This window comes from Saccopteryx leptura, chromosome 13, assembly GCF_036850995.1.
Source record: "Saccopteryx leptura isolate mSacLep1 chromosome 13, mSacLep1_pri_phased_curated, whole genome shotgun sequence".
Lineage (NCBI taxonomy): Eukaryota > Metazoa > Chordata > Mammalia > Chiroptera > Emballonuridae > Saccopteryx > Saccopteryx leptura.
This window is the reverse complement of record NC_089515.1, coordinates 36436808-36457264: the sequence shown is the minus strand read 5'-3', so window position 1 is coordinate 36457264 and position 20457 is coordinate 36436808. Positions and strand designations below refer to the sequence as shown.

General features: G+C 42.7%; 1 protein-coding gene across 2 annotated transcripts in view; it reads right to left on the bottom strand.

The window, feature by feature from the left end:
- Positions 1-1479: 1479 nt before the first annotated feature.
- HTR7 (5-hydroxytryptamine receptor 7) overlaps positions 1480-20457 on the bottom strand; it is a 102299-nt gene continuing 83321 nt past the window's right edge. The window contains exons 2-3 of one of the 2 annotated variants that reach the window (XM_066355810.1): positions 12654-13417; positions 1480-3076 (exon numbers count right to left, since the gene is read on the bottom strand). In XM_066355810.1, coding sequence (XP_066211907.1) covers positions 12655-13417 — 763 coding nt within the window. In that variant the 3' untranslated portion in view covers positions 1480-3076; position 12654. The remainder of the gene's footprint in view (positions 3077-12653; positions 13418-20457) is intronic. The other variant, XM_066355809.1, reaches the window with a different exon arrangement.

The following is a 20457-nucleotide window of genomic DNA, read 5'->3' as shown; positions in this document are numbered from 1 at the left end:
TTTTTTTTTCCTTCCTCCTTTCCTACTAGAAGATATTTAATACATACCTACCATACATGGTCCAAGCATGGTGCAGGTGTCGGGCATATTGGTGTGGGAAGCAGACATGGTCCCTGTCCCTGAAGAATTACTAACCAATGATGAAGACATTCAGTAAATAACTAAGACTCAGAAGAACATTCTAGACAGAAAGGAAAAAAAACATGTGTGAGGGTCCTGAGATGTGAAGGGACAGGGACAGTTTAAAAATGCAGGATTTGTCACCATTCATATTCATTACATTGAGGACTCACTTGACAATCAAACTGTGGACAGTAAAATTCCCACCGTCGACAATTATTAGATTCGCTTAAACTATTTGAAAAATTGCCTGAATTTTCTATTCTTATTGTTGATCACATGCCTGGCAATCAATGATTCTTAATAAAATTGCATGAAAATATAATCAGAAACATATACAAGCATCTCAAGCACACAGCACCCTGGTAAAAAGCTTTAAGAATTAGGAAAAGTTCCAGAAAACCTAGGAACACTGTCGGTGCCTCCTGTTTACTATTTACAAAATAACACTAAATAGTAAGGCACAATCATTAAGGTATCTCTTACAAGTACTTGACTTCCCAAGCATGGTTTCCCAATACTCAGTCTTTCCAGAAGACGACAGCTGATTCTCTAGAGTGAGAGAGAGATTAAACAGTCATAAAACTGATGTGAGATGTCTATTTCAGTAATTTTCCCCCAAATTCTTAAGTAAAAGCAGTACCTTTGGCAAAAATTATACCAGTTGTGAAAGAGTATAAATTGTTTGATATTTCTACCTTTCTTTCCCTTCGGCTGCCATACATCTGTAAGGCACAGTGTAGTGCCCAGCCCGTGGCCAAACGGAGCTGAGTTCAATTCTCTGATATTCAAGTCAGGCAGGATAAGACCCATTTTTAATAACTAATGTCCAAATAAAAGATAAGGCCATCACATTTAAAAACCTAATTCAATCCAATTAACCATAATGCCATCTTATGGACAGGAACAAAACCTGTCCCTCTCTGCAAACTGCGATAGCGCTTACTAGACTACGTGTGACAATCCGAGAAGTGCCTGCCTTAAATCTGAAGGCAAACTCCTTAAGAGTGAGAACTTGCTTTATGCATCTCAGTTCTTAAACGTCCATAGGGTTGAAGGCAGCAAAAGCCCAATTAACACACTCACTAATCGAATCAAGAAACGTTCATTAAAAAAAAAAAGTAAAGAAACTTACCAAATGGATGAATTCTCACAGTGAGATGCAATTAGTTACAGAACTGCCTTAACCACCTGTTAGGATTTAGCAAATATAGTAAGCTTGCCTTTCTGCTGTTCGACGTGTTGCAAACATTTATGACATCAGACCTCAACTAAAAATCATTCCTTAAGCTGCTTTATTACAGCTACAAATAAACTTTATTTGATGTAATGTAACAAAACACTTTCAAATTGAACATTTACCTAACAAGAATTGATCATTTAAATTATGGATATAAGTATATATACAGTCACGTTGGCAAGTCGACGGTTCAGAAATTTGTACAGCGGTCTGGAAGGACAAGCCCACATCCCCTTCTAGGAAAGGCAGACCCTTTCCCACACTGGTAAGGAGTGATGGAAGAGGCTCATAATCCACGCTGGAAGTCTACATTAGCCTGGGAGGAAACAGCTACATTTATGGTAGGAAAAGAATATTCTCTTGTAGTTCTCTTCCAACCAAATGAAGGTTTCATTCATTTTATCCCCTTAAGGGTACTCTTCTTTTTGTTCTACAGTCTGTCTCCCTAGCTCATACTATTACATAGTTGCATTAAAAAAATCCTATCTGCAAAGGGCCCTTTTCTGGTTCCTTGTCTGCCCTTGATGTTTACCACTTTAGGAAGGGAGACAGGAGGCAAACAGAACTGGCCAGGCACACATTTGATTTCAGATACAGAGAACACAAAAACAAATCCTCTAGAAGGAACAAAATGGTATTCTGGAGCATCTAGCAGTAGCGAGTGTCCCCGGAGACCTCTGATTCACACAATTCAGTTTAACACAATGTTGCTCGGTGAGAATTATTAACACACTGATGTTCCATTTCCAGAAGCGTCACCTCCTTTCATGGAAACCCCACTACTCCCAACTTCTTCCCCCCAAACAGTTCTGAACCGGCCTGTGGGCCCACCGCACCCCTGTGTAATGAGAGTCAAAAGTTCAACGCCAACACCATGTTAACATATAGTGCAGTTAGGTAAAAAAATCATCATGGAATGAATCCCCTCACCTTTCAGGACCCCTCAGAAAGCAGTGTGAGCACAAGAAAAAGCTTTATTCAGGTTTTATGATTCTCTCCATCCTGAGATCTGTTCCTGAGTTATACCATAACAGTGAGTTACAAAGCAAGTACGTCAGTGGGAAAGTACGTTGCACGGACCCTGCAGAAAAGCCAAACCGTTGGACAGAAGCTTAAAACAGACGCTGCTCTGGGGAATCATCTGTATGAGCTGATGACAGGATTCTGTTTTCTAACACGGGACATGCAACATAGTCAACACTATGCATACTGCAGTTAGCTTGGAAAAGCACCCTTCTGTCCTACAACAAGATTAATTCTGTCTCATGAAGGACTCCTGAACATTCACCACAGTGCCTAGACTCGGAAGCACGGGAGGTGCACACTGGAACCCACTTCCACTTGCACGGACTGGGACATATGCAAAGCACCAGAAATGGTTTCCTTTCTGGAACTCAGCTCGGTTCATGAGCTTACTGCTGGGCTGGGCCGGCTGTCTTGAACTGAGAACTATTTTCATTTGTACATAATAGCACTGATCCATGGGGGTGGGGGGAGGGGAGAGGTCACCATCTCCCTCGTAATATGCTTGTACAACTGATGGCCCTGCTTGGCACGTTTGAACCATCCCAAGGAAAGAACAGAAGCCGCGTTCCATAGTCTCAGCAAATGATTTCATCAGTTTCCACCTCTGTCTTGCCTTGTTTATTTCGTCTCCATGATTTTGCTTTTGATCATGAATCATGACTTTTTTTCCTACAGTAGTCAGAGTTCTGTCTATAAAGAGAGAAAGAGAGAGAAAGAGAGAGAGAGAGAAGACAAGAAAATGATTTAACAGAACCATAAATGTTTTTCTTTTGTGGTGGGTGGATTTAATTTTTACAGCATTCAGTAGTTTGAAGCATTTGTGACTTCCACGGGGTTACGAGCCTCTCTAACAGGAAAAAGAAAGTGCTGTGGCTCTTTTAATAAATTTCATAACTTTTATAAGTTGCCAGGGCCTTGATATATTTGCAAATCAGCCCCAGATAACCCATTTAGAAATTCACTTTTATAATACAGCCATAGCCAAAAATGGCTCTACTCTAAAAAATCTTCGCAAATACTACTGGTTTGGCCCTACTTGAAAAGAATAATGAGGACTACTAATGAGAAGTGTTCTTCCCTTCAGATCTAGGTAGGTGCATTATAGTAAGCCATGTGTGCAGGGACCAGGAGACCCCCAACCTCCCTCCCTTCCTTCCTTCCTCCCAGATCACAGAAATGGCCTGAGTGATGGACGAGTCATGGACAAGTCCTGGCCAAAGGCTGAGGAAAAGTCTCCTCCTTGGTGTACATTCTCCCCCTGTCGCTCTACATTCACCTTCCCCTCAGAAGACTCGACTTACCACACTACACCCTTAGACTTGAGAGACAGGTCTTGAGGTGCCAGGGCTGGGACCTGCATTCCAGCCTCTGCCTCCCCATCTCAGTGAAAGTGCCCCTCTCCCTTGGTCACCAGGACTCCACAGATGGGTTTTTCCCAGTGACCGAATCCATTTCTCTACAAGCCAACATCTCTTGCTTTGCCCCTCATTTCATACGATGGTGCCTGAAGACAAGACTGAGGCCAGGCTTGAGCCCAGACCCACGGCCCCAGGCTCCTGGGCACCCGGGAGCAGGCACCGAGAACGGGCTGTGTCCCCACATGTCCTCTGGCCGGGCTCCGCCTCTTCTCAGCGCGGGACACACACACACACACACACACACACACACACACACACACACACACACACACACGACGACTGCACTTCCGCTGGAGCCTCAGTACTTCCGGAACTGTCCTTTCAGGCTTCAAGCCGCAGATCCACCTCCGAGTCTCCCATTCCTCCCCACCCATCTGCTCGTCAACTTCCAACTTCCAAATGGCAACATCTGGCCTCTGTCCTAGTCAACAGCACTCTCCTTGGGCGGGCCCTCCTGGCACAGACCTCACTTTTACGTTGGCTTCCTAACCCACATCCCTTCTCCCATGTGAACCCCTGTTTACACTGCAGTCCTGGTCTCACTGTTCCTCAAAGGCCTTCATCTGTCCCCCCACGCATCCTGTCCACCTGGCCCTCCATGCTGATGCCAATCTACCCCGCTTCCAGTATTGCTAAAGACACGCCCCGTCCACATCTGCACGCCTCTGTCCGTACTCCCCCCTCCGCTCTGAGTAGCCCCCACCCCACCTCCACCCCTGCTATCCCTTCTGGCTAAAATCTTACTCTCCATTCACAACCCACCCAGGTTATCGCTTCCTTCATAATTGCCACCACGGGTATTTTCTTGCTAAGATGCCCCTCTAAGACGTGTTTCCATCCACACCCATCTGTACCGCTTGATTTTACTTTCTGCTACATGTACTTACTGTCTATGAAAGAAATATTCTGTAAAAAGGAAGAGAGGGCAATTGCCTGCCTTTCCTACTTGAAAGAGATGTTGCAAAGTTAAAATGTAGGCAACTGGAAAGCAGGAAGCAAACAAGCTATTATTATTAATTGATGATTTCATAAAAATAAAGTACGTAAGTCCAGCTAATTCATGGTGAGGAAAATACTGCTCTGAGGCGGAAAGCCCAAGAAATAGCAAACTATTGGGTTTTTTTTCCTGTCTTTAAAGCAACACCCCATCACAGTTATCCAGGACTTTAGGGGTCTTGATGCTTCTTCACACAGTTTCTACTGGGGTTCATTTCATTTTACTTTTCTAATCACTGGTTTCCATAAAGGAAAGGTGGAAGCACCCTAAACTCCAAAGCTTCAGCACTAACCCTGGGCAGCATCTTGACAGAACTGATGGCAGGAACTCAGGCTCCTCCACTATGACTAACCACTGCAACTGACAGCGATTAGAAGCGCCTCTGTGAAGAGAAGGACAATAAGTCACCAAGTAGAACAAGGGACACGGGAAGGAAGAGCTACTTCAAAACAATCTCATGAAATTCTTTTATATGGAAGCACTTTAGAAACTGCCTTTCAATACTGTTCACAATAATGGCATCAAAAAGCAAAAGCCATAAAAATGTGATATTTAAAAAGCAATTTATAGCAATTCAAAAAAACCCCCTAAAGTCGACAAATTAAAAAGAAAAGAATTCCTCCATATATAGCACACCAGTATTTGAATACTTCTGAAAAGGGCACTCAGATTATAGAACAGTGAATGGAAATGATCAGTGACATGCTTATAGCTTTTTTCCTCTACTCCCTACCCCAAGGAGGAATCCTGAGAATCCTGAGAGCCTCTTGTTATGTTGATCAAGAATATGCAGAGAAGTGAGTAAATAGTTTAAAGTAGCACTACATAGTCTAGTAGATTGTTCACACAGGAAAGGAAGAATACTATTATATAGAAGGGGAAAAAAGAGCCAAGAAGGTGGAAGTAGGGGAAAAAGTAAGAGTGACTAGAATCCCAGCAGTCAGAGGGGGAGAAAGCTGGAGAGATCAGTGGGAGGATCCCTGAGTCTCGAGGCCGGCCCAAGAAGTCTGAGCACTAGAGAGATGGGGAGGGAAACAAAGACTTCTATCAAGGTTTGCTGTGAGCTATTGAGTGGACACCATGTCCTTCTTCCAGAGACCAGTGGAGTTATTAGTTGTTTAGGATTATCTGCCTGGTGTTTACCTGATGCAACCATGTAGAGTGTAGCCTGGTCATTTAGTCTTTTACTACCTACCACCACACCACGTCCCAATCTCCTGGATTATGAGATTCCAGAGGCAACAACTGTCATTCATCTTGCCACGCCCTGCCATGTATAAGTAGGCCCTCAAATATTTCCAAAACAAAACAAAAAACAAGCTATTGAAGAGACTCTTTACTTTCAGCCTTCTGATTCATCCCATACAGTGCCACCGAATCAATCATCGTCACTTTGATAATTCCGTTCTACTGTTTGCAAGATCCAGTCAATGGATTACTAGCATCTACAAGGCCTTCTCAATGTTAGCATGCTAGACATTTGGGGCTGAGTAAATCTTTGTTGTAAGGAACTGCGTGGGTATTACAGGATATCTAGCAGCACCCCCGGCCTCTACCCACGAGATAGCTGTTAGTTTTCACCTTCCCTGATTATGACAACCAAAAAATGACTCAAGAAATTTTCAAATGTCCCCTGGGGACAAAATTTCCCCTGGTGGAGAACCACCTGTCTACAGTAAAATACAAAATTCTTGGGGCTGAAATGGAAGATACTTCATAATTTCATTTCATTCTACCATTCCAAGGTGATCTCCCAATCTTTCCTCACTCCAATGCTTACCTTCAGTCAGACTGTCCTTTGCATAAGGTCCCACACTATGCCTCTACACAAATGTCCCCCTCACCTGGAAAGCCATTTCTACTCTCCTTTAGTTGTAAATGCTTTGACCACCTTCACAGACAGACTCGAGCCCATACCCTTCCAGGAGTATTCCCTGATCTGGGTTAGGGTAAGCTCTGAGTTATGATCCTATAGCTTTTCCTGCTTCCACATTTTCTTTGTTCTTATTAGAAAAGTGTGTGTGTGTATGTGTGTGTGTGTGTGTGTGTGTGTGTGTGTGTATGTGTAGCACAGTCCATCCAGTAGAAACATATGTAGTAAGACAGGAAAGACAGATGCATTTTCTGTATTTTCCTCAATGAATGGCACAATTATAAACAAGAAATTAAAAAGGAACATTCCCACCTTGAAACTGACTAAAAAGCTGCCAGCTATAGAATTTTCTTTTCTTTTCTTTTTTTCTTAAGTGAGAAGTGGGGAGGCAGAGAGACCAACTCCTGCATGCACTCTGACCAGGATCCACCCAGCAAGCCCTTTATAGGGCAATGCTCTGCCCTTCTGGGGCCACTGCTTTGTTGCTCGGCAACCAAGCTATTTTAGCACCTGAGGCAAGGCCATGAAGCCATCCTCAGCTCCTGGGGCCAATTTGCTCCAACTGAGCCATGGGAGAGAGGGGAGAAGGGAGGGGTGGAAAAGCTATGGTCGCTTCTCCTGTGTGCCCTGACCAGGAATCGAACATAGGACATCCACACACTGGGCCGACATACTACTGCTGAGCCAACCAGCCAGGGCCTAGATTATTCAAAATAGCACCTATTCCAACTCTCTCATTAGAAAGTTCTTGCCTGGCCTGTGGTGGCATAGTGGATAAAACATTGACCTGGAAGGCTGAGGTTGTCAGATCAAAACCCCAGGCTTGCCTGGTCATGGCACATATGAGAGTTGATACATCCAACTCCTCCTCCTTTCTCTCTCTCTCTCTGCTCCCCTCTCCTCACTAAAATAAATAAATAAAATTTTTAAAAGGTCTGTTAAAAATAGTTCTTAAAGTTAATAGATATTTAGGCTAATCATCCCAATTGATTTTAATATTCTATAATTATAAATAAAATCAATATTATAAATTCAAACAGAGAGGGGATAGTCACTTTCTTAGATCAAGGGATAGTAAACTATGACTTGTGGATCATAGCTGGCCTCTTATTTTTGTAAAAAGTTTTATTGGTACACCACCATACTCATTTGGTTACTTCTATCACTACTTTCTCACTACAAAAGTAGAGGTAAGTAGTTTCAGTAGAGACCTATGGCTTGCAAAGCCTAAAATATTTATTATCAGGTCTTTCATCATTTAAAGTTGGATGACTCCTATCTTAGATTAGAAAACAATATCCAAGCCTCCACTCTAGCTAAAGACACAGAGGCAAATATCTTTGAGTGTTAACGTTAGCTGGTTTACTTTTATAAAAGGCACAGTAGCATGGAAGTTAAAAGCACTTTTTTTTTTTGTATTTTTCTGAAGTGAGAAACAGAGAGGCATAGAGACAGACTCCATATGCACCCAACCAGATCCACCTGGCATGCCCACCAGGGGGCACCGCTCTGCCCATCTGAACTGTTGCTCCGTTGCAACCAGAGCGATTCCAGCACCTCAGGTGAGGCCACAGTGCCATCCTCAGGGCCCAGGTCAACCTTGCTCCAAAGGAGCCTTGGCTGCAGGAGAGGAAGAGAGAGATAGAGAGAAAGTAGAGGGAGAAGGGTGGAGAAGCAGATGGGTGCTTCTCCTGTGTGCCCTGGCTGGGAATCAAACCTGGAACTTTCACACGCTGGGCCAACACTCTACCACTGAGCCAACTGGCCAGGGCCTAAAAGCACTTTTAAACACAGCTTTCCTAGGTTCAAATCCAGCTCAATCACTTTCTCTAGGTATGACTTTGGAAAATGATTTGCCCTCCCCCAGCCCTTGTGTTGTCATCTTCAGAAGAGAGATGAAGAAAACCAACCTCTCATAAAGTTTTAAGGAGTAAGTGATATAATTCACACAAAGTCTCTGCATAGTGCCTAAGTGTGAGTCTTCAATAAATGTGGGTTTATTATTATTTTAAACTGGAAAACCTATTGTGTAACATTTGAAAAATTAGCATGTTGGGAGCTCTCTGAATTATGTGTGAATCATTAGCTACAATAATTCCCGAGTTCTCTGGCTGTGTAGGAGGCATGCAGACACAGCGGTGTTTTCTAGTTCAGGACTTCCTTTGTTTTTCCTAGTTTCCACACTGCTTCTTAACTGGACCCTCTGCCACCAGCCTTTCTATTTTTATTTATTTAATTTTTTTTTGTATTTTTCCAAAGTGAGAAGCAGGAGGCAACAGACAGACAGACTCCTGCATGTGCCCGACCGGGATCCACCCGGCATGCCCACCAGGGGGCGATGCTCTGCCCATCTGGGGCATTGCTCTGCTGCAACCGGAGCCATTCTAGCACCTGAGGCAGAGGCTATGGAGCCATCCTCAGCACCCGGGCCAACTTTGCTCCCATGGAGCCTTGGCTGCAGGAAAGGAGAGAGATAGAGAGGAAGGAGAGGGGGAGTGCGGAGAAGCAGACGGGTGCTTCTCCTAAGCACCCTGACTGGGAATCGAACCCAGGACTTCAACACACTGAGCTAACACTCTACCACTGAACCAACCAGCCAGGGCCCAGCCTTTCTATTTTAACTGCCTTACTCACTGTTGCCAAAGAGACTTTCCTCAAACATATGCCTCAGCGTGTTACTCCTGAGAACTGAAACCAACATGCCTTCCTGCTCCTGTGCTAAACAACTCTGGGACTAGGGGAAATATCCAGCTACTTGTCCCAGAAAACAGTTGCTTCCAAAAGGTCAGGTTGCGTACCAATCAATATAGCTTATTTATCAAGACTAAGAGTTTGCTCATTAATAATGGCTTCAAGGCTCTCACTTAGCTGCACCCACCAATCCAAAGCTAATATGCCACATACCAGTTCCCCACCAGTGCCCAGTCCTCACCCGTTCCCCACCTTAAAATCACCCAGCCCGAGCCCTAACACTCGATCGATATCATTTCCTTACTTCCTCCATCTGAGAAACTATTATACAAAGACTCTGTCAAGAAGGTGTCCTCGCAACTTACCTTACCCTCTATTAACAGGTTTTTCTATGGTCTTCTGATGGTTACAATTCCCAGCTCAAAATTATTCAACAGCTCTTCACTCACTAGAGACTAAAATCGTTGGACAGATAGTGTTGCATACTAGCTAACAGCACATGCATTGGGGTGATTCAGACACATCCACCACTGGGAAATGTAATCTCAGGTAAGTCACTTTATGTCTCTGAGCATCAGTTATTCTTCAGAAAATTGGGGATGTTAGAAGCACCTACTTTACAGGTAGAATGGTGTATAGAATGCGATGAGTGTTCGATAATTATTAGCCATTATTATTTTTATCATCTATTATGTATCAGGTGCTATACTAGATCTGCAAATAGAAACCTGGCTAAGACATAGCTCCTTCCTTAAAGGAATTTAAAATCTGGTGTGCAGACACTAGTGGTGAATTCAATAAGATCTTATAGTCCTAAAAAGATCCCTGGGGGCCCTGGCTGGTTGGCTCAGCGGTAGAGCATCGGCCTGGCGTGCAGGGGACCCAGGTTCGATTCCCGGCCAGGGCACATAGGAGAAGCGCCCATTTGCTTCTCCACCCCCCCCCCTCCTTCCTCTCTGTCTCTCTCTTCCCCTCCTGCAGCCAAGGCTCCACTGGAGCAAAGATGGCCCGGGCGCTGGGGATGGCTCCTTGGCCTCTGTCCCAGGCGCTAGAGTGGCTCTGGTCGCGGCAGAGCGACGCCCCGGAGGGGCAGAGCATCGTCCCCTGGTGGGCAGAGTGTCGCCCCTGGTGGGCGTGCCGGGTGGATCCCGGTCGGGCGCATGCGGGAGTCTGTCTGACTGTCTCTCCCCGTTTCCAGCTTCAGAAAAATACAAAAAAAAAAAAAAAAAAAGATCCCTGGGAATATAGATTGGTTATATTCTAGAACACCAAATTCTATTCATTAAAAAAAAATTTTTTTCTAACTTTTTTTATTGTGAACATGTACAAAGGAGTATATGTAACAGATGTGAAAATAAACACCTGTGAAGCTACACCCAGGTTCAAGAATGAGTACATCTGTAGGCTCACAGCTTTGAGTTGCTAGGACAAGAAACGATGATATCCCTCAGCCCTAGGAGGGGGAGCTTTCTGCCTGCTGCATTCTAGTGAACACAGAGAACAGGATCCGTTGCCGGAAGTTTTCAGAGTCATCTGGGCGAGTATCCTAGATTTGGAGGCTCAGGCTTCTATTGCAATCTATGAGGGCACGCTGGTACCCTCCCTAAGAAGGGCTGCTCCCTGATAGCTGCAAGCAGAGGCATCTTCTGCTGCCTTTATTAAACATAAAAGAGTCCAATATATGAAAAGTAGACAGAAGTAAGATTCACGTGACGTGGGATCTAGACCCAGAGGTACCGCAAGCTCAGTGCAAAACATCTCACCGAGCAGGTTGCAGTCGCCTCTTCTTTCAAATGAAGGGCATGAACAAGATGACTGGAAAGGTCCTGCTCAGCTCCAGTGGTGCATAGTTCTCGTCCATTCCTTCCTGCCCAGTGGAGTGAAGAGGAAGGCCGCCTCTTCTCACGGGATCAACACTAACCCCCTCCCTTTCTCACCAGTGCCTTCTATCTTCTCATTCTAGTGTCTTTCCCCTCAACTTCCAAACGTGAAGATGTTTCCTCTACTTCAAATAGAAAGCAAAATCTTCATTTGACCTGCTGACAAATCTAATAACAATACTGTCACCTACCTTCTACACAAAGACAAATTCATTAACGTGTGGGTGACATGGGAAAAGTCCATTTCCTTATCATCATTGGCCCTTTGCAATCCTTTTTCAGACCCCAACACCCTATGCAATTGCTTCCAGGAAGGTCACTAATACCTCCTAAACAAGTTTAACAACTTTCTATCCGTTCTCAACTCCTAACATCCTAAAACGGGCAGCACTTCCTAAAAATTAGCTTTTAGTCTATGTGAATCTGCTTCCTTTATTTATCAGTAAATAAATTTATTTATTTTTGATGAGGTCATCAAAAAAATATTACTGAGCCAAATAATACTTGGCTCAGTGTTAGAGTGTTGGCCCAGCATATGGAAGTCCCAGGTTTGATTCCTGGCCAGGGCACACAAGAGAAACATCCATCTGCTTCTCCACCCTTCTTCTTCTCCCTTCTCTCTATCTCTCCCCCCCCCCCCTCCGCAGCCAAAGCTCCACTGGAGCAAAGTTGGCTGGGGCGCTGAGGATGGCTCCATGGCCTTTGCCTCAGGCGCCAGAATGGCTCTACTTGCAACAGAGCAATGCCCCAGATGGGCAGAGCATCACCCCCTAGCGGGCATGCCGGGTGGATCCCAGTCGGGTGCATGTGGGAGTCTATTTCTCTGCCTCCCCACTTCTCTCTCACTTCAGAAAACGACAAATATATATATTTGCAAGAGTGAGCGCAGTGAAAATGATAACTATTTTGTCTTTTTAATTTTTAAATTTAATTTTTTCATATATACTTTAAAATATGTAAAATTTTCTCCAGATGCATAAATGAAATTTAATGTGGTTCTTCTTTGTTTCTTTTTTCCTTTTTTCTTTATTTAGAAAATTAAACTTAACAGGGTGAGTGAAATAAGTAAATCAGAAAAAGCTAATAAATTTTAAAACTATAAAGACATAATCTGAATGTGACTAATGGAGAAAGGAAGAGAAACGTCATCTTTCTTGTCACCAAGCCTATTAGGTACAGTTCATCGGCAAATCAGTCTTGTCTTCTAAACCAACTAAGCACCTGCCTTTGGCTTTCACAATTCTGTTGGGCAGAGGGCTCGAATTATAGAATTCTGCATTCACATCTGATGCGCTTGACAGAAAATGAGCTAGCTAGCTACCAATTCAGGAAGCTTTCTGAGATACACTTTAAGAAGCTCAAAAAAAGTGGGGGGAGAGGAGATGAAAAGAAAATAGTGATAAATGACCTTACAGCACAAACTCGGGTCTCTCGGGCCTCTCTGCGAGCTTCAGGGCCTCGTGCATGCCTGCGGCCGAGAGCTTCCTGTTGATGTTCCTGTACTGGCACTGCAGCAGGCTGCGGTAGGTGGTCCTCAGGTCCCGGTTGAAGAAGGCATATATAAAAGGGTTAATGAGAGAGTTTGCATAGCCCAGCCACAGGAATGTCCTCTCCACCCACAGCGGGATGCAGCTGCAGGCCGTGCCGCAGATGAAGGGTCTGGCGGTGGACAGGAGGAAGAACGGCAGCCAGCACACGGTGAAGGCCCCGACGATGATCCCCAGGGTGGTGGCGGCTTTCTGCTCCCTCTTAAAGATGGAGATGTTTTTCCTTTCGTGTTTGAGGAGTCTCGAGAGGTTGGCGCAGTCCTCCACCTCCTTCTGGAGCTTCACCATGCCGTTCAGGGAGAGGATGCCGTCCGGCTCCTGCAGGCGCGGGAGGCCCGGGAACTTGTGTTTGGCGGCGCTCCTCCTGGCGGCCTTGTAAATCTGGTAGTACATGAACAGCATGACGGACATGGGGATGTAGAACGCCACAGCGGTGGAGTAAATCGTGTAGCCGAAATCCTGGCTGATCAGGCACACCTTGCCGTCGTTGACGTTCTGAGCCCACCCGAAGAGTGGGGGTAAGGTGATGGAGGCCGAAAGGAGCCAGACGGAGAGGATCATCTTGGCCATGCATTTCCCGTTCTGCCTCACGGGGTATGTTAGCGGCCTCGTGATCCCCAGGTACCTAGGAAAGAAAGGGAAAGAGAACGCGTGACTCCGGTGATCATGACTCATCAGCGAGGAGGTACCACTACGAGCTGTGTGGCTTTATACCCAGGGGCTCCATTCCTGACAACAGCCCTTCTAGATAAGGCAGCATCATTCCCATTTTGCGGAAAGGTAAAACTAAGGCTCAGAGATGTTCCCTATTTTATTTCGGGTCACACAATTAACTAGAGGCGCTGCCAAATTCAGTCGCAGAGCCCTCTGTCTATAATGCTCCTCTATGCTCTATTCATGCCTTGTAGGTTCTTGTATTCCATGCAGTCAATGAACTGAAGCTCAAACATCGACCCTCCTCCTATGACCACTGCCACCAAGATCATCCAGGAACAAAATGTCAAGCCTCATGTAAGGGTGCTGTGACACATCTTCATGAATAAACCAAAGTCCACCACACGGTGATATTATACACCCATTGCCTGGGTGTCTTATTTCAGGCTAGCTTTAATTCATTTTAACTGCTCCATTGCACTGTTGCAAAAGAACTTCTGTAAGATGACAGACATTTGTGAGATACTTATAAAAATCCTAAGGGTTTGGAATGGAAAGTAGCAAGTGATCATTCTTTTACCTTCAGAAAATTCTCACAGAAGAATAATGTCAGAGGAACAAGTGGTAAAGTAAAAACAGTCAGCCGCATCTCTCCTCTCTTGAGAAGGTTCATAAGAAACGGCATAATTCTGAAAAATATTAGGTTAACCCAACATTTTTCCTGTGGTTAGTTCTACACAGAGAATAAATATTTCTCTGTCATCAAAAATTTATAATACAAAAGAGACACAGCAAACAAAAAACATATACAGTAAGACATCTGCCAAATGCTTAATCGTTTTCAGCTTTCCAAAATTTTCTCCAGTGTATGTTAACAGTCTTGGTTTCTATTTTGGGGAAGATGCAAAGAGAACTTGAAAGGCCAAGAGAGGTAAAAGCTGGTCATTCTGCTGTGTGTGTGTGTGTGTGTGTTGTATTTTTTTACTTCATTTCCATATTTAAAAGATATGCTCTTGAAACATGAAAAGGAAAGGTACAAAGAGTCCCCAATTTACCATCAGGTTATTTTCAGAAAGTCTGTCAGTTTGGTAGGTTGAAATTTTAAAAATAATTATTTTTGCGCTAACAATATCCTCACATTACATAAGCTTAAATTATCCTACAAAAGTCAAAAGTCACCTTCTCACAATGAAAATGAGCGTCACTGCAACACTTGCAAGGCAAAATTGAAATACAGTAAAAAGAAATAAGCCAGATTTGTTTGTGCGAGAATAATTGTCCATTCCATTAACAAATATTAATAGCGCTCCTTCTATATGACAACGTGCTATTTTTTTTTAATTTGGTGACAGATTTGACTTTGGGTGATGGGCCCACAATGCAATCAACAGTTCAAAGGTTATAGGGATGTTCACCTGAAGCCTATGTACTCTTATTGATCAATGTCACCCCATTAAATTTCTAAACAGAAATTTGGGACATGGCAATGAATATAACATACAAAAAAAAGCAGGCACACAAGAGTTTGCTTAAAGGCTTTTAATCACTGTAAAAAAAATAGCAGACTGGATAAAGAAGATGGGGCACATATACACCATGGTATACTATTCAGCTAGAAGAAACGATGACATCGGATCACTTACAGCAGAATGGTGGAACCTTGATAACATTATGCGGAGTGAAATAAGCGAATCAGAAAAAAACAAGAACTGCAGGAGTCCATACATTGGTGGGACATAAAAGCGAGACTAAGAGACATGGGCAGGAGTGTGGTGGTTACGGGGGGGGGGGGGGGGGGGGGAGAGGAAAGGGGGGAGAGGGGGAAGGGGAGGGGGAGGGGTACAAAGAAAACTGGATAGAGGGTGATGGAGGACGATCTCTCTTTGGGTGATGGGTATGCAACAGAACTAAATGACAAGATAACCTGGAAATGTTTTCTTTGAATATATGTACCCTGATTTATTGATGTCACCCCATTAAAGCAAAAATTTATTTATATAAAAAAAAAAAGCAGGTACATGGTACATGGGGAAATCGTGGAGGGGTTGAACGGGAGGACGGAGCCTGGCAGTGGGGGTGCAGAAACTCCTCCTTTCCAAGGACCCAGATGTTCATAGCATCTGTTCTTCATTTCACAAGCTCTGCCCTCCCCTTTCCTTGAGAAAGCTGACCCACAAGCATTACCCCCTAGGTGTATCAGCTGTAATCAGGCTTATGTTCTGACTCCCACACAGAATGATGGGAAAGAGGGAGGTTTTCCTAGAGTGCAAGGATCAGAGCTGAAAAAGGAAGAAAAGAGAGAAAAGGAGGGAGGAAGGCAGGAAGAAAGGAAAGGAAAAAGAGCAAGAGAAGGGAAATGTGGAGCGGACTTTGTCTTCTGTAGAATTAGCTGAAATTATCTAAGTTTTAAGAAGTGGGAAAATAATTTTAAGAAAACTAAAAAAAAAGTAATGGAGACAACCACTGGGGGGAAAAAATGGTGTTAGGACTGGAAACCCACAAGTAAGCTGATCCTGCCCCCAGACTGAATGCAGACAAACCATTACGGGAGAAAAGGTTTCCCTTCCTGTGCTCTGGTTCAGGACAGCTCCCTCTCCAGAAGGAACTCCTTTGCAGAACTCGCTCTTTGGACCTAGTCCTTGCTGTCTATCAGCTCATGTGGATGTAGCCTAGCTGGCTTCTTCCTTGTTTCCCAGCTCCCGCAGGCAGCCTAGCTGGAACTTGGACATTGATTATCTTCTCTCTTTGCCTGTTGCTTCAGGTATAACAGGCATAACATCCTTGTTTCCAAGTCTGGACCTGGCTTCCAGGATACCAACCCCGCCAGACTGGAGGTTCAACAAAAAGAGATTAGTTCATACAGTTCCCCAGATAGCCACTAGATGGCATTGTCAGACCAGACCATTGTATACCTACTTACCTAGGGGTTTGGGATGGTGGGTAGAGTAACAACAGGTGCTTGTTGGAAGGAGAAAGTAGGGTTACTTACAAGAAAATAAGTTAAATTTCATTTGCGAGGTTATATAAAAAGTTTAGCAAGCCTGGAATTCATAGCCTGGTAAACTTGTTTCTGAGGAAGTCAGTACAGTTTTCCCTTCCATCCTTCACATTTTCCTCACTCAAACAGAAACCAGTATCTTCAGACTTAATTAAATCCAGCCTTTCTACAGCTCAAACAAGTGACACAGAATTCACAAAGATTAATCCTGAGACGTTAATTAATTATCAAGGACATCTAAGAATATTAAATAATTTCATAAGAACAGCATGTTTGTTGATTCTAATATACTTAATCTGACATATTACACTTCAGTGATGTGAAATTGACCCATATTCGGTCCTTTCTGAATGTACAAATTATATCCCATAAACTCTCCTATTTTGCGCTCCATTTCACGAATGGTCACAAGTCATGTCTTACAGTAAGGGAGTTATATTCACTTCATTTGTTTCCTGAGTAGCACTTCGTGAGACATTGAAAGCTAAAATCAACCAAAAGATAAATAAAAAAAAATAAAAATAACTAAGTGCTTATTATGGTGTCTGGAAATAAAATAAATAAACAAAAGTCAATAGCTTTTTAAAAAAAACAAAAAACAGAAAAATAAGAATTAATAATTAGAAAATGTTATAGAAGAAAATGATTCTATTTACATCAAAAATTTAAAAATTAGCCTGACCAGATGGTGGCACAGTGGAGAGAGCATCAGCCTGGTATGCAGAGATCCCAGGTTCAAAACCTGAGGTTACTAGCTTGAGTGCAGGCTCGCCACCTTGAGCACAGGGTGGCTAGCTTGAGCATGAGATCACAGACACGACCCCATGGTCACTGGGCTGAGGCAAAGGTTGCTAACTTAAAGCCCAAGGTCGCTGGCTTGAGCCCAAGGTCGCTGGCTTGAGCAAGGGGTCACTGGCTCAACTGGAGCCCCGCCCCCCATCAAGGCACATATGAGAAAACAATCAATGAACAACTAGGATGTCGCAACGAAGAACTAATGCTTCTCATCTCTCTCCCTTCCTATCTATCTGTCCCTATGTGTCCCTCTATCTCTCTTGCTAAAAAATAAATAAATAAATAAAAATATCTAGAAAAATCATTCAAAATGGCCAGGGCCTAAATAAACAAACATAAAATGCTACCAAAAGACCTTTAAAATGCTTGAATCCATGGGAGTAATTTTTTTTTAATAAGAAAACCCAGCTTTATAAAAGTACCCATTTTTCCTCAATTAATCTAAAAATATTACACAGCTCCAGCTGAAAAACCTAGCAGGGCTTGTTACTCTGACCAACTGATGTTTAAGTTCATCAAGTAAATATGCAAATATAGACAGAAATACCTAAAAATTAATTAAAATGAAGGAATACTTAATAGTCATGAGGATGTAAAGTGCAGCACAGGAAACATAGGAAACAGGGTCAATAATATTCTAAGTACATACGGGGTCAGATGGGTACAAGACTTCCTGGGATTATCGCTTAGTAATTAAATATATAACACCTATTCAATGGTGTATACACCTGAAACTAATATACCACTGTATGCCAACTCTAACTGAAAAATAAAAAATGATTTAAAATAATTTAAAATAAAATAAAATGAAGAAATACTTTTATAAATATGTAGTATAAAGCCACAGAAATAAAATGTCAAGAATTATTCAAAAATAGAGAGATAGATCAATAGAACAGAATAGAGCCCATAAATAGATTTAAATACATAAAGAAATTTAATATAAGAAGATGAGACATTTTAAATCAGTAGTAAAAGACTGGATATTCATGAAGTCTGACAACTGACTAGCAATTGAGATAAAAATAAAACTGGCTTATCTTTTTCCTTATTCAAAAATAAATCCCAAACTATCAGACAAAGAAATTAAGAAAACAATTTCATTTACAATTTAATCAAAAGAATAAAATACCTGGGAATAAATTTAATCAAGGAAATAAAAGACCTGTAATCTGAAAACTATATGACATTGTTAAAAGAAATTGAAGAAGATGCCAGTAAGTGAAAGTATATACCATGCTTGTAGACTGGAAGAATCCATATCATTACAATGTCCCTATACTACCCAAAGCAATCTACAGATTCAGTGCAATCCTTATTAAAATATCAACGGCATTTTTCACAGAACTAAAGCAAATAATCCTAACATTTTTATGGAACTACTAAAGACCCCAAATAGTGACAGTGATCTTGAAAAAGAACAAAGTTGCAGGAGTCAAACTCCCTGATTTCAAACTATGCTACAAAGCTATAGTAATCAAAACAGCATGGGGCCCTGGCCGGTTGGCTCAGCGGTAGAGCATCGGCCTGGCGTGCCGGAGACCCGGGTTCGGTTCCCAGCCAGGGCACATAGGAGAAGCGCCCATTTGCTTCTCCACCCCCCCTCCTTCCTCTCTGTCTCTCTCTTCCCCTCCCGCAGCCAAGGCTCCATTGGAGCAAAGATGGCCCGGGCGCTGGGGATGGCTCCTTGGCCTCTGCCCCAGGCGCTAGAGTGGCTCTGGTCGTGGCAGAGCATCGCCCCTGGTGGGCGTGCCGGGTGGATCCCGGTCGGGCGCATGCGGGAGTCTGTCTGACTGTCTCTCCCCATTTCCAGCTTCAGAAAAAAACCCCCAAAAAACAGCATGGTACTGGCACAGAAACAAACACACATGTCAATGAAATAGAATAGAGAGCCGAGGAAAAAAAACCCCACATTTATAAGATCAATTAATCTACAACAAAGGAAGCAAGAATATACAGGTAAAAGACAGCCTCTTTAATAAATAATGCTGGGAAAACTGGACAGATAAAACCAAAAAAAAAGAAAAAGAAAAAGAAATAATACTTTCTTAAAGCATATACTAAAATAAACTCAAAATGGATTAAAACTTAAATGTAAGACCTCAAACCATAAAACTCCTAGAAGAAAACATAGGTAGTAAAGTCTTTGATATCAGTCTTAGCAATATTTTTTGGCTATGTCTCCTTGAGCAGAGGTAACAAAAGGACAAATAAACAAATGGGACTAAATCAAACTAAAAAGGGTTTGCACTGTGAAGGAACCCATCAACAAGACAAAAAGGCAAAAACCTGAAGGAAGAAAATATTTGCAAATGATATATCCAATCAGAGGTTAATATCCACAATATATAAAGAACTCATATAACTCAACATTCAAAAATAACCCAACTAAAAAATGGACAGAGGACCTGAATAGACATTTCTCCAAAGAGGACATACAAATGCCAACAGACACATGAAAAGATGCTCAACATCACTAATCTCCAGAGAAATGCAAATGAAAACCACAATGAGATACCACCTCAGAATAATCAGAATGGCTATTATCAAAAAGACAACAAGTAACAAGCATTAGTAAAGATTCAAGTGAAGAAAAGGGAATCCTCATGCTCTTTTGGTGGAATTGTAAACTAGTGCAGCCACTAAGGGAAACAATATAGTTTCCTCAAAAATTAAAACTACAATAGAACTAATGTACGACTCAGATTTTCACTTCTGGGTATTTTTCTGAAGAAAACAAAACAATAATTTAACAAGACATATGCACCTCTATGTTCATCTCAACATTGCTTACAACAGTCAAGATATGGAAGCAACCTAAGTGTCCACTGACAGGTAAATGGATAAAAAAGAGATGATACACACAGGTACACACACAGAGAAACATACACAATGGAATATTACCCAGCCATAAAAAACAATCTTGCCATTTGTGATAACATAGATACAGTGATGGGATTCAGCCGGTTTGCACTGGTTCAGCAAAACTGATACCTAATTTTTTGTTGAGTTCAGTGAACCGGTTGTTAAAATGGTACTTGTAATCAGGGTTCTCTGTAAGGTGGGTGCCTGGGCAGCCACCCAGTGTGGAAATCACAAATTTACATTCCTCATTCTTTTTTAACATTCATCTGCGCAACAGGATATTCTAAGCGCCCATAGTCATGTTCATTCCATCCATAGGTGAAAAAAATTTGACGGAACTATGCTTATAATAT